The following is a 22,906-nucleotide window of genomic DNA, read 5'->3' as shown; positions in this document are numbered from 1 at the left end:
TTTTTTCAACAGATTACCTTTCAGACCTATATTTTCATGAACACCTATAAATGTACTGAGTGAATTAGAACTTTTAATTTAATTTGCATTTATATTATTACTGTTATAGCACATCTTCACTTAAAATATGGGGAATTAAATATGTAAATATTAATATGCCTATACATAAGTCATATAATAAATGTACCTTATAATTTTACTGGGATTCTAATGTCTTTCATCGGTTATTCGATTATTAACTAAATTGTCAAAATACAAATTGAACAAAATTTATTTCCCTTAATAATACATTTGACTGAAGCATCATCACCCTGCACATGCTAAACGTATATCTACATATGTTACAGTAAATGTGCATTTATCTTAAATGGATGGTTCACCAAAATATATATATATTATACATTTGTTAATCATTTACAATTTATTTACATATAACTCATGTTAATCCAAACCTGTATTAGTTTCTTTCAGTATTGGGGAAAGTTACTTTTAAAAGTAATGCATTAGACTATTGCATTACTCCATAAAAAGTAACTAATTGTGTTACTTTGTCACTTTTCATGGAAAGTAACTTGGCGCATTACTTTTTGTCACCTGGACTGGGCTTGTTCAATTTTTTTTTTAAATAACAAAATACCCAAAAGTTATATTTTTGGCAAATGTAAGGGCCCTTTCACACCCTTTCACTCAGACTGGAAGAACTGCCTCTGCACCTCTCTCCAAATTTCTCTCAACACGGGGATAAAAGAGATGTCAGTTAATAAATAAACACAAATTAATTGTGTTACTTGTTTGAAAAAGTAACTCCGATATTTTGTTGTAAATTTAAAAGTAATGTCTTACTCTACTAAAAGTAATCTGATTACATACATTATTTGCATTATCACCCCCACACTGGTTTCTTTCTACTGCTGAACATAAAGGAAGATATATGGAAGAATACTGCTAACCAAACAGTTTGAGGTAGCCATTGAAATCCTTATTGTGGAAAAAAAATACAATGGAAGTCAAAGGCTACCATTCTTTGAAATATCTTCTTTTGTGTTCTGCAATTCATTTCGGAATTCTAATGCTTCCATAGGCTTAAAAAAAAGTAATGAGCCACAAAGTAATATGTGTGTGTGTCTCTACTCTAAATGAGTGCATATACTGTATGCCTGGTATGTGGGAATGTGTGTGTTTGCATTCATACATTTTCTTTCCAATGGATCCTCTGTTTTTTCTCACTCCTGGGGCACAGTACTGTCACAATGGTGCTAATGACGTGTCATCGCAGCTGTGTTCCTCTCCATTCACAGTCTGCAAACACCTGAGGCCGTCTTTTTGTTTGATGTGGAAACATCTACCATTTATTCTGCCAGTTTGGGGTAATATTTCAAGGAGTTCGGCCAGTTTTCATACTTTAGAGGTATAGTGCTACTGTGAAGAATTTCTGGTACAAAGCCAAAATGATGCCACAGAGATCCACCTGAAAGAGAAGGAGCTATGATTGATTGTGCACAGATGCTGAAGAACTGTTTTCAATGGCTGGTGAAGAGCTGAGCAGTTTAATAAGTTAAAGTCTACGTGTACAATAAAAACAAATACATTCCCAGGTAATTTGAATTCATTTGCATTTCTTATCTGTACATTTGTGCACATTGTATATTTGTCTGCCTGATCCTGTATGACTACAGTCATTCACTTAAAGTTCTTAATACCGCTTTCCTGTCTCTGTGCTATACATTTTTTTTAACACATTTGAAATATTGATTTAAAAAAATCTTTAAACAATTTCTATGACCTTATAGTTGCCTAATTGTTTGCCATTCTCTGTTGGGTTAAATATTAACTTTCCCATCGCTAGCAGTGAGCCAAGAATAAATAGCATGGAGTATTTATAAGCTATGTTTTAAATACACTTTAAACTCTCTCTCTCTATATATTTATATATATATAAGTAAAATACATGACATGTTCTCTCTAATTTAGCATTAAAAGAAGTATGATTCTGAAAGTATTACATCTGTTGCATTTACCCAAATGCAACGTAGCCTGCTGTAGTCCTCTGTCAGTGTGTTTATGTACCTAAATACACTGCCTCAGGGCTGGCTTTGAAGCTTTGTGGCCACGCCCATTGGAGAGACTCCGCCCCCTCCGCTTACGTATCTACTGTTAACGGAACAATATTGTTTAATGTTTACGATCTTTCAGCTTGACTGCGCTATCTGATCTGGACGCTTCATCTGAACGCCTCACAATATATACAACGAAAGGCGTGGACACACTGTGAAATAACCAAAGGTAATGTACGGAACTAAGGCTTTTTGTTGTTACTTTCTAAAGCGTATTAATCGATTGTTTAGTAACAAGCCTCCGACAGCAGCGATGTCGTGCAACAAAAGCAAGAGCTGAACCCGTTTCATCTCATTTCTTCTGAGATTCCAACCTGTTATAAACGTGTAATTGCAACTGCGCAAGGCTATGAGACACTAAGAATATTAATTAGGCTATATAATCGCGTTCAGGAGAGAGATGCGACCTATCACCCGTATGGACGCCAAATACGTATACTTTCATTGTGTTTCTGCATGCACTGTATGACTATATGACTGTATGACTATGACAGTCTCATAGTCCGCTAAGTGTGCGTTGCATAATTTCTAAACTACTGTGAACTACTGCCAAACTGAAATCAAAACTGTCACGTGACTGTATTTTTTCCTTACTATTATTTTTATTTTATTAGTAGTTATTTAATCATTTAATTAGTAACTGTTTGTTACTAGATATTTATTAGCTATTATATACTAGTAATTAGTATGCTATGTACAAGAGTGTATGAACTACTTCAGCAATAATTACATTATATTATTTTTATTAAATGTAATAATACAAAATAATTATTATTACTATTATATAAATTAATTATTTTGATCATTTGTTACAAAATGTACCCTCTAAATTAAAAATAACAGTTAAAAGTTGGGTGTTGAATTTAAAACCTACTGCAATAAGATCATTGCACTTTTCAAATTACATTGAATTGAATTGCTCATGATGATTAAAAAAAGCTGACATTCAGAATAACATGATTATAAATAACATGATGTTAAAAAACATTTTTAAAGTGCAGACTCATTGTTGTATGTTGATTGTTGATGTTGTAATGCAAAGTTTTAGGTCATGAGCTGTCATATGATTTCCGAGAAACAGTTTTGAAAAGATTTGTTTGCCATCATCCACTTTTTAAAGAGCCAAATGTCAGTCCATTACAGCTCTTATACAAGTGGTCTCAAAATCAATTCCTGGAGGGCCACAGCTCTGCAGAGTTTAGCTCCAACCAGCTCCAAATCACACCTGCTTGGTAGTTTCTAGTAATCCTGAAGACCTTGCTTAGTTGGATCATGTGTGTTTGATTAGGGTTGGAGTAAAACTGTGCAGAGCTGTGGCCCTGCAGGAATTGAGTTTGAGACCAAGGACTTATACTCTGCTCTCACTTATAATTTATGAGATCATTGCGTGAGGTTTCCTTAAATGTGACAGAAGTATAAATTGAGTGAAATGAATGACTTCCCCTTTCACAGTATGTCTCGAGAGCAGAAAGCAGTGGATCGTGCCAGGAAGGCCTTCCTCACCGGCCGGAGCAAATCACTGGACTATCGCATTACCCAGCTAAAAAATCTGTTGCGTTTTGTCAGGGAACGGCAAAATGAAATCGCAGAGGGTCTCAAAAAGGATCTTGGAAGGGTTTGTGTCCCGTCAGCTGGTGTATCGTTCATTTCTAAACATTGTTTGCTTATGTAACTGATCTGTGTCTTATTTATCTGGTGACAGAGTGAATGTGGAACTCCTTTGTATGAGACTCTAGGTCTGGAAAGTGAGATTAACCTGGCTGTGAAATATCTGAAAGAATGGGCAGCTCCTCGGCCCGTGAGCAAGAGCATGATGACCATCTCAGACCAGGTCTACATCCAGCCTGAGCCTCTGGGAGTAGTGCTGGTCATTGGGGCCTGGAACTATCCTTGGGCAGTCACCATCGGGCCCCTCATAGGAGCTATAGCAGCAGGTAATGGAGGTCTAGTGAAGACCATCTGAAACAATTTACATGAAATGTGCAAAATATTATAACTAAAGCTTATGAATTCTTTATGTAAACAATAAGCATATGTAGAAGCCCTATGTGGTCTTAAACCACAGCTATGGCATTATTTTAATTTAATGCTTTTCATTAATAATTTTAATGACCATTTTACTTTAATAATAGCAACAGTCAAGCTGTATGAGCTCCATAAACTTCTGCAAAAGCTACTGATCATTTTATTCACAACTAATTCAATTTTATAAGCGCCCACAAATAGTTCAAACGTTTCTTACTTATTTAAATCATACGTTTTTTTAAATTGAAAATATTCTGTTTATTTTCAGGTTTGAATTATTGATACTTAATGATACTAAAATAACACTGGGCTGAACTTTGTCCTACCTATGCGACACTGCCCTGTGCTAACAGACCAAAGTACACTTGCATAAAGAATTACCAGAGATATTGTAGAATTTTGTGGTAAAGTTCAGGAAGGCATTTATATGACATAAGGCATAGACAATTAAATTAATTTGTTTGTTATTTATTATTTGAACTTTATTTGAAAATCCTGAATTTAAAAATGCAGCGACTGATTTAAACGCACTCAAAATCACTAGCTTTTCCATCTGTCTGTTATCTATCTTTAGGAATGTTTTCAAATTCAAGTTGTCCATACAGTATATTTGCAAGTGCATTTAATAAGAGTATTCAACACCAGAGACAAAAGCAATTAAAAAGTGTTTAATGGTTAAATAATTTTTTTATTTGAGCTATACATCTACACTATTTTTAAAGAGCTAGGGTTTTACTAGTGATAAAGAATTACTGTAATTATTTAGTATTTGTCATATAACAAGGAATGCTGTGTTGGCAGGCAATGCAGCTGTAATCAAGCCATCTGAAGTCAGTTCTCACACTTCCAAAGTAATGGAGGATCTCTTACCGCTTTACCTGGACAAAGTGAGATTTCCTTTAATCATAATTTTATGAATAAGCACAAAAGGGATTTTCACACTGTGCTTAACTTTGGGTTATTTTCATTCTAAACCCAATGATTAACCCCAATCAAAGGTACATTTTAGAGTGGTAATTTTGAAGCAGGGCTAGCACCACTTTTAAAGGTTATTAAACCATTCATTGTAAAATGACCCAGGTTAACTATTTCAAGTATGAAAAGCCCTAATATGACTTATATATTAAATGGGTTATTGGTAATGGGTAAAGGATAATGAACTGCATATTAACATAATAGAAGGATACTGCTGTGACAGACTCTGAAAATACATGGGTCATTTAGGTTAAAACCATGGATTGTATAAAAACATGGATGTAGTGTCCGTTACATCAACTGTAGATTTCGCCGTCTTGGCAGCACATCCCACACGTCACTTTCGGATAATTGAAAAATGGCGGGAGCTGGTTCCTCAAACCACGCCCACTTAGCTCGACGGAGGTGACAGCAGCAGCAATTCACCTGTCACTCAAGTGGCCACGCCCTTAATTATGCAGATCTTTAAGGCTTAATATAATTTAAACGGAGTTATAAAAAAAATCACCCCCCCTCACAGTATATAGACTGAGACCACTTTTTGTACCAGGCTGTAAACATGTTTTTTACTGCTGTAAAGTTGGGCATTTTAACATGAGGAGTCTATGGGACTGAATCCCTTTCAGAGCCAGCCTCTAGCGGCCAATCAATCATTTGCAGTTTTAGTCACTTCTGTGTTGGCTTCACGAGAGAGACCGGAAGGTTGCCGCTCGGTTAAAACATAAATACTCAGTATATATCAAACAATCTGGAAAAAACAATGCAATAGTGTTAAAAACACATGTACTCACACTTGGATCCAATGTAGTCAGGCTTAGCTCTGCATCATATTTCTTTTAGTCTCTTTGAAAATACAGTTTTGTTTAAAAATGAATCCACAGTAAATTGAAGCAAACAGACAGTGTTTCACTGAGGCGATCTGGAGCTTTTTCCTAATGTTACACCGTGTTTACAATGGATGCGAGCAGTGCAACCTGACTAAAGACAAGAGAGCCCATTATAGTCAGTGATTCTGTCTTCACTGGATGTGGCACAGATTGATACAACAAAACCCCAACAGTAAACAGATGTCCCGTTCTCCCATATTTCTGACGTACTTCAAGTGTTCACAATGTTTCTAGCGTGAAAGAGAAATGCAGGCATCTCAGTGGTTTTGTTGATGGAGTAATCCTGTGATTGCATCTCTCTAGTATTTCCTCTCCTCCTACTACATGTGCCAGTCAGTGGGCGGGCTAAAGATGTAGAAGTAGGCATTGATCTACTGCAGAGGTGGTCTTTTGGTGACATCATAATGTGACAAATTTCAAAACGAGTCTTTTTGGCCACTTGGTTTGTTTTTTCATTAAAAGTTGTTTTTGAATTTACAAGAAATTATAATAAGAAATAATAAGACATTTTTAAAAGGCATTTTCTTTGCATGTCTAAAGATCAAGAGAAATGTTATTTCTCGGTTTATGATGCCTTTAAGTAATATCACTAACAGTTTGGGTTGATCTCAGGAGCTGTATCCAGTTGTCACCGGTGGGGTGACAGAGACCCAAGAGCTGCTCAAGCAGCGGTTTGATCACATCTTCTACACTGGAAACGGCACAGTGGCTAAAATCATCATGGAGGCCGCTGCTAAACACTTAACCCCTACCACTCTGGAGCTCGGCGGAAAGAGCCCGTGCTACATAGACACCAACTGTGACCTCGCCATTGCCTGCCGGTCAGTCAATTGAGAACAAATCATTCGTTTGTGAAGCTGTAAAATGATTTTTAATACATGTTCTCTGTGACTTTACAGGCGTATTGCGTGGGGGAAGTACTTAAACTGTGGTCAGACCTGCATTGCTCCGGACTATATACTCTGTAACCCCAGTATGCAAGACAGAGTGATTGAAGAGATCAAGAAGAATATTAATGTATGTTATTTGTGAATGACAGTTTGGGCCTGGTATCAACCTATGAATGTAAAATGTCATATTAGCTAATACATACTTTCTTTTGTGATGATCAGGATTTCTATACCGACGATCCCAAAAAATGTCTGGATTATGGACGCATCATCAATCAGCGCCACTTTAAGAGACTGATGGCGTTGTTGGAGGGCAGCACCATCGCTGTGGGCGGTGAAAACGACGAGTCGGAGTGCTACATTGGTAGAAATGACTAATTCTAAAAGCCATTAAAAGCACCAGTTTAGATGCTAATGAAATCAATTTATTGTTTAATAACAGCGTAATCACATTTGTAATTCTCTGTTGTATTCAAAATGTATTTCCTGACAGGTCCAACCATTTTAAGGGACGTGAAACCGGATGCCAAGGTGATGCAGGAGGAGATCTTCGGGCCTCTGTTGCCCATCCTGACAGTTAGCAGTGCAGATGAAGCCATCAAATTCATCAACCAGAGAGAGAAACCCCTTGCCTTGTACATCTTTTCTTCAGACAACAAGGTTTAAACTGATTATTTGTTCGTAATATATAAAAAGATAAAAATTTTACTTTAGACAACTGTACAAAACTATCCTTTCATCATAGCTGATCAAGCATATGATTGCGGAGACCTCTAGTGGTGGAGTGGTGGCCAATGACTGTTTGATGCACTTCTCAGTAAGCTCTTTGCCTTTTGGTGGAGTTGGTGAGTTCTTTTAATGAAACCTTTTTCTTTTACATAAATAGAACAGTAATGTTGACCAGTCAAAGATGTCAGTGAGAGAATCTGCAGAAGTGTTGTGTGGACTGTGCTGAATCTCAGCTCTTCGGCTCCCCCTGCAGGTAACAGTGGGATGGGCCACTATCATGGCAAGTATGGCTTTGATAACATGAGCCACTTGCGCAGCTGTCTAATCAAAAAGTTGAAGATGGAGGGGATGAATAAGATGCGTTACCCACCACATACAGAAGATAAGCTGGGCTGGGCACGCTTTTTCATCCTCAAACATGTCGACTTCGGCAGCCTGGGCCGCATGGTGCTGCTGGCTCTGATGGCCATCTTTGTTGCAGTTATTTTACAGGTAACAGATTATTCTACCCATGTGAAATAAGATTTCTGAAACATAACATCTGATGTATATTCATTTTAACCGTATGAAATTATTGAGCATTTTATGCATTTGTTTTGTGATAAATACAGAAGTTTATAGAGTATTTATATATATAATATACATATTTTAAAATGTAGAATGGATATTACTTTTATATTTATATTTAATATAAATGATATTATTATACATGTATAAATGTATACAAATTTAAATACATTATTACTAAAAATAATTTAAATCAAAATACTACTAGATGGTTTTTATTTATTATTATATTATTATATAATAAACATGATTCAGATGTAAACATGGTTAACATATTAGATTAGAATAGATTATTATACATATAAAATATACTGATAAGAAAAAAATTTTTTAAATATAAAAACAGAAATTCTAGTATGATTGAAAATGCCAATGTTTAGTTAACAAACTGTATTAATATTAAAAGTCAAAATAGTCAATTCTTCCACCAATAAATATATTTTATTAACATACTATATAAATTATATATGAATATACTGTATAAACATGATTTAAAATAGTTTCATATTTAATATTATTTTATTTTTTGTATTATAAACATTTTATGATATTATTTTTTTTTTATTATGTAATATTAAAAATCATGTGCAACTCAAATACAATTAAATACAATATCAGAAAAGTGTGCACGGCTCATCCAATCAGATATAAACAATTTAAAGTTATTTTTTTAAACAAATTACTAATTCACAATTACTAATTATAATTTTTTCTTTAACAGAGATACTTTACTGACTAAGATTGTGAATAATATGAAGAATAACACAGCCACAGAGAAACCTTGGACAGAAGGTCGGCTGACCCCTGCTGAAGTGCTGCTTCCCTCATTTGCCTTAGTTTTATAATCATAACTTAATGATTAATTTTAATCATTATGACAATGCTGCATTTTTGTCATTTAAACCAACATGTAATTTTAATTCAAATTATTTTGATATCTAGTGCACTTTAATTAGTGTCTATTTTAGAATACACTTTTTTAAATCAAGCTCAAAGAGCCTTGCCATCCTGTCCTTCGTGTCTGGGATGTTTTTTAAAGAAGAAAATGAAGGTTTCTCAGAATCAAATGATTTAGATTTTTTATGCAATATAAAAAAATAACTTATAATCTTTTGCTATTTTGAATAACAAGTCCAGCATTTTGAAGAAATGCACATTTCAAACAGAATCTAAATGTGAGTTTTGTGAATCATTAACAAGTTTACACTGCAGTTACAGAATAAGGTTCAGTGAGGTTTATGAAGAATTGTTTCATTTGAAGAAAGTGCTATTGTCAGAAATACAAAATATGTAGTTATTTTGAATTAAAATGAATATTATACTATAATACTATATCATGACTATACTATATCATGATTTCTCAAACCTGTTTGTATTTCTTTTTTCTATGAGACAAGATGAAGAAATTTTGAAAGGTAGTTATGCTGCTCTTTTTTCATACAATGGATCTGACATACAACAGTGTAAGTGACAAAATTATGGTGAACTATTCATTTAAAAAGCAGACCAACTACAATGTATGTAATATGATTCTGCAAATATTCCTACAATACACATGAGAACATTTCATGTGGATGGATCCACAGTTTCCACATTCCCTTTAGCCCAAACATACTCTATGTGTCTTATAATAATTCCATAGATACAGAAAGACTTTTATGACATAAAGAAATAATTTTTAATGCAACAATAAACTTGTTTTTACACAGCTGCATGTGGTTTTTCTGTTGTAATTGTGTAGCTTCTGGCATCTCACTGACTGTAGCAGGTGGAAGGATGTTTGTCATGTTTGTTATTGTTTCTTTTTGAGTTTTATTATTCTTTTCCTTATCTGGCATTTTGTTGCCCTCCTACACAAATACACAAAAGCTCACGTGTACTCCTTCTCGTGGTGGACACCAAATAAATGCACTGCTTTTCTTCGGCACGCTGACACATTAACTAAAATGAATCATTTTTAAAAGCAAACAAAAGCCCTTTTCGGCAGGGTTTTTTGAGTGGCAATAGCTGAGCATTAACGTATCTTTCCCATGCTTCAAACAGTAAGAAGCATGGCGTTTAACACAGCTGTGCTGAAAAAGGGCGGTGCTTTTTACTGCTGATACAAGGAGTCTAAGGTCAACCTGAATATTCCTTTGTGGAACGAGGAAGTAAAACTGGTTCTGCAGCTTGAAACCTGTTTCGATGAAACTGTCTGAAATGTCTACATTTAAACGCTAGTAAGACAAGAATCAGTAGTTATGATGTAATGTAAACCCACCGTGTTTATAGCAAATCAACAGCAAATGTGGTAAATTAATACGCCTCAGAGTCAGACAATGCGAGAGCATTGGGAGGTGTAGCGGTATCAAATTTCACCATTAACACAGAGGGTGCTGTGCTATCACTGTACAACAGGTGGATGGGGGAGGAGGAAAGAGACACTAAATACCTTCTATTCATCATTGTTTAGATTCTACTTAAATTTTTTTACTAGATATTCAGGGTTGTAGTCCATAAAAACATGTTTGTAATTTAAAATAAAATATAAATAAATATAGCCTATAAATAAAAATCACCTAACTGGCAATATTCTCATTTTCAGTTAGTGTAACTTGATGCACTAAAATATCTAATACCACATGAAAAAATATATATATAAAAACTATACAGACAGTCAATTAAAATAATAATAATTTGATGTACTAAAATAATTAAAACTGAAATGAAACTTAAACAAGTTTTTTTTCTCTCTCTCATAATGTAATGACTTTTTTTCTCGTTATTTAACGACTTTAATCTTGAGGTTTATATATATATATATATATATATATATATATATATATATATATATATATACACACACACACACATTTTACATTTTACTCTTTAATAAAAATAAAAAACTTAAAAATAAAAACTAATTCCAGATATTAATGAAAACTTATTTAAATCTTGATGATCAAGATGTAAAATAACACGGCCCATAAGCACTATTATTAGCGGGAGGCTGCTGGCTCCTCCCCTCGCTGCTGTGGGCGGCCTTGAGTGCAGACCGACAGTTGGAACGAGTAAACATTTCCCTGAGCTGTACCTTGAAAAGACGGAAATGTCATGAGAGATCGATTGGTGGTTAGTGTTTATTCGATAAACGAGCGATCAACCTACTAATAGTGGTTCTTCTTCATTGCATTAAGATTCTTTGTAAAGTTTAATTCCAGCAGTTTTTCAGATTGCAGTCTGAAGTTGATAGACACACAGGTATTATGCCAGGGTTAGATTTAAAGTTTCTGGAGCGACCGAGGAGGAGGTTTTATTGTCCTCTGTGTGAGAAGCCGATGCGGGACCCTGTGCAGGTGTCCACCTGCGGACACAGATTCTGTGACACATGCCTGCAAGAGTACCTCAGGTAAAGCTGCTCCTAAACCTGTCTCTGAATGATCAAAGCAACGTCAAACTCTGGCGGCTTGCATTTTAATGGTTTATTTTCATATTTGCCAAGTTAATTTTTAATTTGCACACCAAATTAGGAAAGTAAAAGAGATAAAAGAAACATTAAAACACACGTTCAAAATTTCACATTTGTTCTTATTATTTCATATTAAAAATAATATTTCATAATGTCAAGAGGTGTAACTATAGCATGCTGCAAAAATATACTTTTTACATATTTAATACTTGAGTGTTAGGTGTACACAACAAATCATTGTTCAAGTGAGTAATAAACGAAGTATAATTCTAAGAATTTTTCAAACATTTTTTCTAAGTATATACTACATTTAAAGAGACATAAACATCAATAAACATTTAAAGGGTTAGTTCATAAAAAAAATCATAATTATGTTATTAATAACTCACCCTCATGTCGTTCCAAACCCGTGAGACCTCCATTTATCTTTGGAACACAGTTTAAGATATTTTAGATTTAGACAGAGAGCTCTCAGTCCCTCCATTGAAACTGTGTGTAGAAAGGTAGAAAGTAGGGGTGTCCATGGTTAACCGGTTAACCGATTAACCGTTAAAAATTGTGTAACCGAGTAAAACATTTTGCTCGGTTAAGTGACGTCAATGGCGTGCATTGAATTTAGTTGTAATACATTTTTGCACCACCAGAGACCGCCAGAGCGCTCCCAGACATTTGTAATGTCCACAAGAAGAAGTCATTTTTCTAATATGAAGCGGGCTAATACGAGTGACGGGGCAAAATGCAAGTATTGCAATACAGTGCTTAGATATACTTCAAGTACAACCTCGTTGTTGTAATCTCAACAGCCAACACCCGGGCATCATTAGGCCGGTCAGGACACACTGGATGCGTGGCGAAAGCATCTCAGCTGCGTGGCGTGTCTGTTTTTAATTCGGTTCCCATGTTAACAGGTTAGAGCTTGCCGACTGCCTGCGTGAGACGCGCGGCTCAGGCGCGGCTCGACGCGTGCATGCTAGAAATAGAACCGACGCCTTGTTGGAAGCGTTTCCAGGCAAAGTATAATAGGAAAATATGTTTATATGTCATTTTGTACAAATTTTTTTTTTGATATTTGAAAGTCTATAGGTTGACATAAATTCAGATATAAATGTAATTTAAATAAATAAATAAATAATTATCGATTTTCAAATATTGTACGTGTCAAACATAGTCATAGCCTTAGCGAGGCGGCCGCGGAGTCTGCTTGTTACCTTTTGCCTTATACATTTTAGGCTTATTCTCAAATTCAGATTGTGTTAATGGGCGGCATTATTAGGCAGTTTTAATAGGACAATTTGACCGGAGAGATACAATTTTGTCGGACATTCCTTTTTTTTTTTCGGCCAATGTCCGGAAATTACTATGGTTATGGTTACTATGGCACACTATGGTTAACCGAGTATTAACCGCTAAGGGCCTCGGTTAACGGTTAATGAAAAACTTGAGAACGTGCAGCCCTAGTAGAAAGGTAAGAAAAACATAATCAAAGTAGTCCATGTCACATCAGAGGGTCAGTTAGAATTCTTTGAAGCATCGAAAATACATTTTGGTCCAAAAATAGCAAAAACTACGACTTTATTCAGCATTGTCTTCTCTTCCATGTCTTTTGTGAGAGAGTTCAAAACAAAGCAGTTAGTGATATCCAGTTCGCAAACGAATCATTCGATCTAACCGGATCTTTTTGAACCAGTTCACCAAATCGAACTGAATCATTTTAAACGGTTCCCTTCTCAAATACACATTAATCCAGAAATGACTTAGGCTGTTAACTTTTTGTTAACTTTTTGTTAACTTTTGTTAATGGTTCACCGGTTCTTTTGCGCTCAATGTAATGACATCGTTGGTGATGATTACCCTTCATTCAAGCCTTCGATTTACCCGCGCTCATAACATTAGCACAGAATCAGTTAAGAATCAATCACCAGAAAAAAACAGTTCGGTTCAGACGCTCTGTGTGTCAGTCTGCTTCACGCTGAATCACACATGCGCAGTATCATCAGCTCCTCGGTTCACGAATCGGATGCGTCTGACAGAAATGGTTCTTGACTCGAGAACAAGTCAACCTTTCGTTCGTTACCTGGCTCGGCTCGGTGTTCATCTTCAGTTCTCTCTTCACAGCAGTTCAGTCAGTGTACTGTTTGAATACATGAATTACTCCGGGATATTGGTTTGTTTGAACTCAGAGGGAGTGTCAGCCATGTTAAAAAAGTTAACAGCTTAAGTCATTTGTGGATTAATGCGTATTGGAGACGCGAACCGTTTAAAACGATTCAGTTTGATTTTGTGAACTGGTTCAAGAAGATCCGGTTACATCGAATGATTCGTTCGTGAACTGGATATCACAAACTGCTTTGTTTTGAACTCTCTCACAACAGACATGGAAGAGAAGACAATGCTGAATAAAGTCGTAGTTTTTGCTATTTTTGGACCAAAATGTATTTCGATGCTTCAACAAATTCTAACTGACCCTCTGATGTCACATGGACTACTTTGATGATGTTTTTCTTACCATTCTGGACATGGACAGTATACCGTACACACAGTTTCAATGGAGGAACTGAGAGCTCTCAGACTAAATCTAAAATATCTTAAACTGTGTTCAGAAGATGAACGGAGGTCTTAAAGGTTTTAAACGACATGAGGGTGAGTAATTAATGACATAATTTTAATTTTTGGATGAACTACCCCTTTAATAACTCAAAATATTTGAACATTAGTATAAATTATATATCTAGTATATTATTGAATCAAGAACATCATGAAGTTTTCTCAAGGTTATTCCATCTAAAATCTAACAAATCTTCTAATTAATATATATATATATATATATATATATATATATATATATATATATATATATATATATATTACAAAAATGTATTATGCATGTATTAAATATTGGGGATAGGGGTGAGGAGGGTTTACAGAGGTGCAGAGTTTCATTTTTAAAAATTCAATCTTTAGATCAGATCATAATAAATCGAAAACATTTGAACCATAGAAGAGGCGAATTCACCATTGTATTTTTTTTTTTTTTTTTTTATAATTTAATAGCTTTGGTCATTGTATGTGGAAAGTATCACTTTAAAATAATTGCTTCTGTGACAGAGTAGTAATAAACAAATGCCAAACAGGCCGAGCAAGATGTCAGAGTGACACAAAATGCCTCAGGCTACAGAGTAGTGCTTTGTGCCTCTATAGATTTTTACATGGTAATGTTTACATGACATGTTTTTCTCTTCTACATTTGAAAAGATAATAACAATCAAAATACGACAGAATTCTTTTATGATTATTTTTTTAAAGGAATTAATGTGAAAAGAAAGTATGCAATGAGTCAGTTTATTTGGTAGTATTGCTCAACTGCACAGTTTTGGGTTATGACCCATACTTTGCATTCCATGCCTCGTCTTCTCAGTCCCATATAATCATAACACAGAGCTGTGTTGCTCACAGGTGTAATGAGTTAAACAATTACATTCATTGTCTTGTGTTATCCTGTGGATGTTATCATAAAGATCGACAGTCTTCTCCATTCACATTCTATCAGACTAACACATGTTTTTCAAATAGACTTCACATTACATTAGCTGTATGGCAATATATAAAGTGATCTAAAATGTAACCATTAGCAAGAATTAAGAGCAAGAATGATACAATACACATGCTCTCCTTTTCACCTTAAAGTAATATTGTTAGAAACATACAATAGTTCACACATTTGTGATTTTCTATAGCAGCTTTTTTTTATACATGATAAAGCATGTATTTGGCTGAAGGGCATGATGCACTACTTTTTCAGGGGCGTCATTTGCAGTTCTGACTTATTCGTTGATCTAGACAAGATAAGACATGACCAACTGAAGAAAGAAAAAAGATTATAAATAAAAAAGAAAAAATGTAAACATTTTTAGTTAGAAAAATGCATTCAAAATCCACTTGATTGAAAAGCTTGAGATGGCACTTGCATGAAATTTCTGATCTGCCTAAAAAAATGCAGCAATCACAGTTTGCATCTTCTTCTGAAGCTTCCTGGGACTTTTGGGAAAACTCCCTGTAGGATTTTGAAATGACGATGTGCTTCTGTGTTACACGTAATGGAAAGAACATAGCTCTATTAATATGTGTTGTGTTGGTCGCACTGCTTCCCCGTATAATGTATGCTGGGGGACGTCACTGTGCCAGATGGATGATTCACTCATGTTCTCCTGAAGGCCTTTCGTCCATTTGTGGTGTGGGAGGTGATTCTGAAGTTCCTGTCAAATCAGTTCAGCTGTGAATCATTTAGGCTTTATAACATGGAGGCATCCATCGGTGGCAGTTGTGAACTGCTCTTCAACCCACTACATACTGTGTAATATGAAAATTAACCGAATGCAAATGAAATTCTAACACATTCATGTGTGTCACTTTCCGTTATGTAGGAGAGCAAAAATATGTATTTTCTTCATTTAAAAAATGCTCTAGTAATGGACAACCAGCTTTTAATTGTTGACATTGTAATTTAAACACATATTAAACAACATGTTCACCATTGGTGATTCTTTCCCAAAATATACAACATAGCTTTCAGAATATATGTGAATCGTTAACTTTCAGGAATCTGATTTTTTTTTCTCTGCTAAATTTTAATAGTGAAGGTGTGTTCAAGTGCCCAGAGGACCATCTGCCGCTGGATTATGCAAAAGTAAGTGCACCCTCATACCACAACAATTTCAAATGTCTTTTGATTTCATCCAAATGATGATCGTTGTCCTGATGTCATAATTTATTGTATAATTGTATAATTTAACGAAATTGTATAATATCTGGCAATGATTTTGCAGGCAGTGTTTGCCCAAGTAACTCACAAAACAGACTCCTTGACAGAGTCAAGCGATTGATGGAAAAAATTCTGAATGTCATGCATTCATGAAGCTGTGGGAAAAACATGTGATCCATGTATGTCAGAGTCAGAGCACAAATAATGCAATTAAGGTGTTCTACAAGCCTGTTTATTGTGATTAATATTGGCGTACACCACATATTATGGTTACTACGATGTGTGCTTCATCAGTGTTTACATGAGGTAAAGTTTAATCACCATATTGCCTAAATCTCATTATAATCGCATTATAAGAGTGCACAGTCATTGAATCATTCATTCAAGTCATTTGTTGAACAACCCTAATTCATTCAGAAACCTAACTGCTGTGCGCAACTTCATTTGGAAATATTTTCTACAGCAGAGCAAAAATAGTCCTTACTGACAATTCTTTGTCTAGGTTAATGATTTTCAATATCTTGTTTGTTGAATTGTTTAAAAGCAATGCCCCGTGCCCAGTTTTGCTAGTAATCACAGCTTTACTGAACAACAGCAATCTTTCTCATGTTTTATTTATTGTTTAACTTCCATGCTTTTCATAAATGTTCCTATATGTTCTACTCTATTAAATCTCATAAATGTGTCATTCTGCCTGCAGATTTTTCCAGATGTGGAGCTGGAACAGCAGATTCTTTCCCTGCCCATCCGCTGCATCCACAGTGAGGAGGGCTGCCGCTGGACCGCACAGAACAAGCTCCTGCAGGTGAACAAATGGCACACAAACACAAATCTCAGTTTTATTTTTACATATTTCTACATACATCTTTGTAGGATTGAAAACATTTGTTTACGGCTCCTCAAGTCTCTTAAAAGTGTTTGCATTTTAGATGCTGTCCATATGTTAGTAGGCTATTGTATGTTACAGTACTTTTCAAATGTATAAAAATGAGTACACTACAGTATGTATAAATACACTACTGTTAATATGTTTATGATTAGTATGTTTATTTAATTCATCAAGGAGACATTAAATTGATCAAAAGTGACGGTAAAGTTATTTCAAATGTTACAAAAAATATTTTATTTTTAGCTGTTCTGTTGTACTTTCTATTCACTAAAGAATCTTGGAAAAACCTGTTTGCAGCATACACCAAACACCAAATCTGCATATTAGAATGATTTCTGTAGAATCATATGACATGTGGCTAGAGTATTGGCTGCTAAAAAAAAATCGCAGGAATGTTTTTATATTCAACATGGGGGTGAATTGCAATAATATTTCACCAATATTATGTTACTGTATTTCTGGGCCCGTATTCATGAAACACTTTATCTTACCACTAAGAATTTTCCTAAAGAGCAGTAAAGGTTTTCTCTTAAAACCTCTTCACAAAGCTACGGAGACAAATTTGACTGAGGAATAGAGAGAATTCTTAAGCTGAGAGAAAGGGCGGGGTTGACCTCGTTGCTATGGATGATGTCAGCATGCTATGCACACTGTGATTGGCTGATAGGGGAAGGGTCTCTGGCAGAGATTTATTCATAGAAATATAGAACCCAGAATAATGTCGCCACATTCAAATAAATGTTTCAAAATACAAATGTCACTAATTAAACAAGTATACGTTCAGCTAATTGTCAGTCTCTTACATGTATTCTTCTCATAAACAATTAGTGAATATGCATATGAAAAGCCTTTTTATTAACAGAGTAGAATAATCATGGCTGATAGTAAGACTTTTTGGCCAATAGTTGAGATAACCTCCAAAACCAAATACAATACCTTATTAAAACTCTGTATCATCAAAGGTTTCTAAAATGTTTACGTTCCAAGGAAGATTGCAGGCAAAAGTTTTAGTTTTAGCACTTAAACACTTTGTGGAATACTGTTTGAGCAAAAATTTAGGTTTGAGTCCTACATTTAGGACTGACATGGCCATTATTTTTAAGATTTTCTACTAAATCGGTGGGTCATGCGCTACTTTTAGCCTTAAGATGTTTTGTGAATATGTGCCCAGATCAAGTACTGTAAATGCTGTCTTGATGAACATCTTCTTTCAATAGCATTAAGCACCCTAATCTCACACTGGGTTTCTCGCTGCTCCTCCAGGCCCATCTGTCCGTGTGTGAGTTTAACGTGGTGTCATGTCCGAACCGCTGCTCTGCGAAGCTTCTGCGACGTGAACTGCCGGAGCACCTGCAGCACGACTGCGTGAAGAGAAAACTACACTGTGACCACTGCGGGGACGAGTTCACTGGGGAGGCGTATGAGGTCGGACACATGCAGTTCTTCGTTGATGTTTAGCTATTATCACAACTCTTCTGATACTTTATCACACAAAACATCCAAGCATGTTTAATATTTTCTGTTGCTCTCTGCCCTCATTCAGAATCACCAGGATGTTTGTCCAGAAGAGAGTGTGTACTGTGAGAATAAATGTGGGGCTCGTATGGTGCGGAGACTCTTGGCCCAGCACTCTGTGTCTGAGTGTCCCAAACGCAAACTGCCCTGCAGATACTGCCGAAAAGAGTTCCTCTATGACACTATTCAGGTCAGTGACTTTATGCTTCCATCCTACATTTATGTATTTATTCATTTTATGGTAAAGGGAGTGTATTCATAGGTGTTTTATGTTCACAGAATCATCAGCAGCAGTGTCCACGCTTCCCTATGCAGTGCCCTAACAGATGTGGCACACCAGGAATCACTCGAGAGATGTTAATGGCACATGTAAAGGAAGGATGCAGCACTGCGACGGTACTTTGCCCGTTTAAGGAGGCTGGCTGCAAACATAGGGTATGATCTTCCACTGATAACTATGCGATAACCGATACATTTAAATTCAATACTATTTTGTAGGGGTGTAACAATATACTGTGTCAAAATGTACCTCAATACAAAAATTCAGCAATGCGTACTGTAGACTGTGGATGGTGACAATATATATAATACTGTATATACTGTAGTTCAAACAAAATTAAATTTGGACTAATTTAATTTAACATCAAATATGGTAATAATGGTTGCACATTTGAGTTTCCATGTTTATTTATTATTATTGATAGATTAAAAGTAAAATACATTATTTAATACATTTCAATATTTACTAAACAGCACAATATTCTGTTCTGGTATCACCATTGCCCTGTGCATTAAAGACCAGTACCAAGTCCAAGCCTATTAAAGTTAACCTTTGATGGACTACCCAATTTAGCTTGTTAATGAACAGCACATTTTACTAACTGGTTATCATATGTCTTAGAAGTCATTTAAAAAAAATCTTATTTGAACTATATTAAGGTTTTTTTTTAAGTATCGCAAGAATATTGTATCATGAGTTCAGTATAGTGTATCGAACCAAATAATGTCACGAGTGTATTGTTATATACATATATATATATATATATATATATATATATATATATATATATATATATATATATATATATATATATATATATATATATATATATATATATATATATAACAGTTCTTAAAGTAATAATTGAAGCTATTTTTTTTTTTTGTAAAAACATTTTTGTAATTGTATTAATAACTATAAACAGATAACATATCACACTGATATTCTGTCACATTGTAAGCCTTGTATGTCATGATTTCTGGTAGTGGCACCCAGTGGCCATGTTTGGTACAGCTTGCCAATTTTTCAAACTTTATTAAACAGTTTCAATTTACAAACAGGTATGGTACAATAACTTGCATATGAAATTTACAAATATGCACATATACACATAATTTTATGTTAAATACAGTTATAATTTGCATATTTAGTGTACATATTATTAATCAGACTTCAGACTCATATGTTCCAAGTTGCAAAAAAATTTTTGCAAGAAAGAAAAAGAAAGAAAGAAAAATGTTAATTGATGACTAGCAAGCAGTACATTTTTTTTTTTTTTTTTTTTTTTTTTTTGTAGAACAAAATAAAGAGGAAAAATACTATATCGTGCAACAGCTGGGTTCCAGAAATAAAAATTGCATTATTTTTTTTTCCATAGAGAAACTTTTGAATTTCATTGTCATTTGGATATCTTGTATTCTTGCAGTTCTTTCTCTCATTAAAGCTGTCAAGTACACAGTTTGTACCTTTACCTTTTGTCTGTTTGGTTTATGGCATGTTAACAAAGCCTTTTAAAATATTCAAGTGAGAAAATTAGTTTCTGGATATATATATATATATATATATATATATATATTTTTTTTTTTTTTTGTGAAGTAGGACATGAATATCAGAATGTATCATGTGTCATAACCTCTTCTGTCATGACATCTCTTCATCTGTTCCACTCATAGTGCCCAAAGACTGCAGTGGGGCGACACCTTGAGGAAGCCACACACACCCACCTCTCTCTTCTCGGTGGTCTGGTGAATCGCCAGAGGCTGGAGCTCAGGGAACTCCGGCGAGCAGTGGAGGAGCTCTCTGGAAGTCGAGATGGCACTCTGCTCTGGAAGCTCACAGACTTCAGTCAGCGGCTACAGGAAGCTAAGAGCAGGACTTCTGGGTGTTTGGAGTTGTTTAGTCCTGCCTTCTATTCCCATAACTATGGTTACCGTCTACAAGTTTCTGCCTTTCCCAATGGGAATGGTAGTGGCGAGGGCTCTTACTTGTCAATCTACATTCGCGTTCTGCCAGGAGAGTACGATGGGCTGCTGGAGTGGCCTTTCCCTTACTGCGTTTCCTTCTCGCTCTTGGATCAGAGCGACCCGGCGCTCACTAAACCTCAGCACATCACAGAGACCTTCAGCCCAGATCCCACCTGGAAGAACTTCCAGAGACCACGGCCTGGAGCTCTGGGAAGTGTCCGTGGGGGTTGTCTGGATGAGACCATGCTGGGCTTCGGCTACCCAAAGTTCCTCTCCCATGAGGAGATGAGGAAAAGGAACTATATAAGAGACAACGCTATTTTCATTAAAGCCTCCATAGATGTTGTCCAGAAAATACTGAACTCTTGAGTTCTGAAATAAATGTTAAATAATGTGAAAAATGATCAATTGTGGGCCGTTTTGCTTACATTCAAAGTAAAGATTTATAAATTTAAAAAAAATAAAATAATCAATGCTTTAACACAAATGAAGGATATTTAGATACTGAGAAGGATAAAAAAAAATGCAAATTCATTGTCATTTGCATGTACTTTTCTGCAATATGTTGTTTTGTTTTTTTTCAAATAAAAATGACATTAAAAAACGACTAATGGCTCCATTTTTATGAAACTATGTGAATTGTCATGATGAATAGTGCTTGCCCACATAAATATAAAGCTACACTAGCTTTAACATTAGATTTATAATTATTAGAAGAATTAATTTATATGATTTATTGAATTCTTAACTCTTTTTTTTAATCTTGCTGTGTAAATGTATTTAAATTCTTATTTTTCTATTATTTAATCTTTAGCAGTGAAACACACTGAGGCTACGTTTACACAACAAGTTTTTCCCTTGCAACATTGTATTACATGTGCCAGGCCAGTAGTTGGCGCTGTCACTTTGTTAGTAAACAGTACCTGTAGGGAAGTTGTATATGATGCATCTCTGCTGTTGGTTGTAATATCGGTGAAGGAAATCCACATGGCAATCTGAAGCATGGCAGGAAGGTAGAGGACGCAGTGTCTCATTCCCTACTCAGGGAACCATGGTTTAATAAGTAACCTGAGACGTTACCTTTCAAGGGAACTTCGAACGGTGTTCTTTAGGGGTCACTATGGGGAACAGTATTCCCATGCCACCATGCTGAGGGAAGTGCAGGCCAGAACCATGGTGAGCACTAAGTACCAACTCTACCAATTCCATGGGAGTTGTCCCTGGGATGTTAGATGGCAGTCCGTGACATTATCCCTTATGATCAAAGGCCTAGGCTACATACCCTAACTTAATTGTTTGGGCCAGACTCCTGGGTCTGGGGTAGAACTCAAGGCTTGGAACCAAGAATAGATTACTTTAAAGGGACATGACGAAACAGCCTAGCACCATACTAAGTCTTGGCCGGTCACTACCGCTTGCTCTCGCATCAGCTAGCTGAAGGAACTCTCTCAACAGATCCCTAGTATCAACACTCTGTTTAAAAACTAGAACTACCAAGGCAGTAATTTTGACTGTTTCTGAATTTCAAAATGTAATAACTTTGTTGAAATAAAACCCATAGAACTATAATACCCTGACCTTTCCTAAATGTGTGTATATTTTATTGTAACATTGTTATTTTATTAAAATGACAAAACAAAACAGAATTCAAAGTATTTCTACCCTAAATGCCAAAGCAGACAGATGGCCTATAATTTCAGCGGTTTTCCGTTTTCTATATATACATATATACATGCACTAACATTTGTATAGCATTTATGTACAAATAAAGAAGTTCCTGTGCAAAACTAAACTTGTAGTTAGGCACTGGTTTGGTGTTAAAAAAAGTCATTTTCATTCTGTGCAGGGCCCCACCACCCCTCTC

At 35.4% G+C, this 22,906-nt stretch overlaps 2 protein-coding genes across 2 annotated transcripts; both read left to right on the top strand.

Annotated features, from left to right (window-relative positions):
• Positions 1–2,133: 2,133 nt before the first annotated feature.
• On the top strand, positions 2,134–9,895 carry LOC127985641 (aldehyde dehydrogenase family 3 member A2-like). The gene is made up of 11 exons (XM_052587672.1): positions 2,134–2,283; positions 3,567–3,729; positions 3,817–4,048; positions 4,941–5,026; positions 6,614–6,822; positions 6,901–7,018; positions 7,114–7,255; positions 7,385–7,551; positions 7,637–7,736; positions 7,874–8,112; positions 8,909–9,895. The coding sequence occupies exons 2-11, from the start codon at positions 3,568–3,570 to the stop codon at positions 8,924–8,926; spliced, it is 1,473 nt and encodes a 490-aa protein (XP_052443632.1). The 5' UTR covers positions 2,134–2,283; position 3,567; the 3' UTR covers positions 8,927–9,895.
• Positions 9,896–11,220: 1,325 nt separating this feature from the next.
• On the top strand, positions 11,221–21,649 carry LOC127985377 (TNF receptor-associated factor 4). The gene is made up of 7 exons (XM_052587376.1): positions 11,221–11,575; positions 16,268–16,319; positions 17,095–17,199; positions 18,547–18,708; positions 18,827–18,988; positions 19,078–19,233; positions 20,752–21,649. The coding sequence occupies exons 1-7, from the start codon at positions 11,433–11,435 to the stop codon at positions 21,409–21,411; spliced, it is 1,440 nt and encodes a 479-aa protein (XP_052443336.1). The 5' UTR covers positions 11,221–11,432; the 3' UTR covers positions 21,412–21,649.
• The last annotated feature ends 1,257 nt before the right edge of the window (positions 21,650–22,906 follow it).

The sequence above is a fragment of the Carassius gibelio genome, chromosome B21, assembly GCF_023724105.1.
Source record: "Carassius gibelio isolate Cgi1373 ecotype wild population from Czech Republic chromosome B21, carGib1.2-hapl.c, whole genome shotgun sequence".
Taxonomy (NCBI): Eukaryota; Metazoa; Chordata; class Actinopteri; order Cypriniformes; family Cyprinidae; genus Carassius; species Carassius gibelio.
The sequence above is the reverse complement of the archived record's forward strand: the minus strand, read 5'-3'. Positions and strand labels throughout refer to the sequence as shown.

Excerpts from the sequence above, each read along its gene's own strand:
- LOC127985641 (XM_052587672.1), top strand. The coding sequence starts at position 3,568 with ATGTCTCGAGAGCAGAAAGCAGTGGATCGTGCCAGGAAGGCCTTCCTC. Across the intron at positions 4,049-4,940 it reads CATAGGAGCTATAGCAGCAG|GCAATGCAGCTGTAATCAAG; the intron begins GTAATGGAGGTC and ends CTGTGTTGGCAG. Across the intron at positions 7,552-7,636 it reads TCTTTTCTTCAGACAACAAG|CTGATCAAGCATATGATTGC; the intron begins GTTTAAACTGAT and ends CTTTCATCATAG.
- LOC127985377 (XM_052587376.1), top strand. The coding sequence starts at position 11,433 with ATGCCAGGGTTAGATTTAAAGTTTCTGGAGCGACCGAGGAGGAGGTTT. Across the intron at positions 11,576-16,267 it reads TGCCTGCAAGAGTACCTCAG|TGAAGGTGTGTTCAAGTGCC; the intron begins GTAAAGCTGCTC and ends AAATTTTAATAG. Across the intron at positions 17,200-18,546 it reads CACAGAACAAGCTCCTGCAG|GCCCATCTGTCCGTGTGTGA; the intron begins GTGAACAAATGG and ends CTGCTCCTCCAG.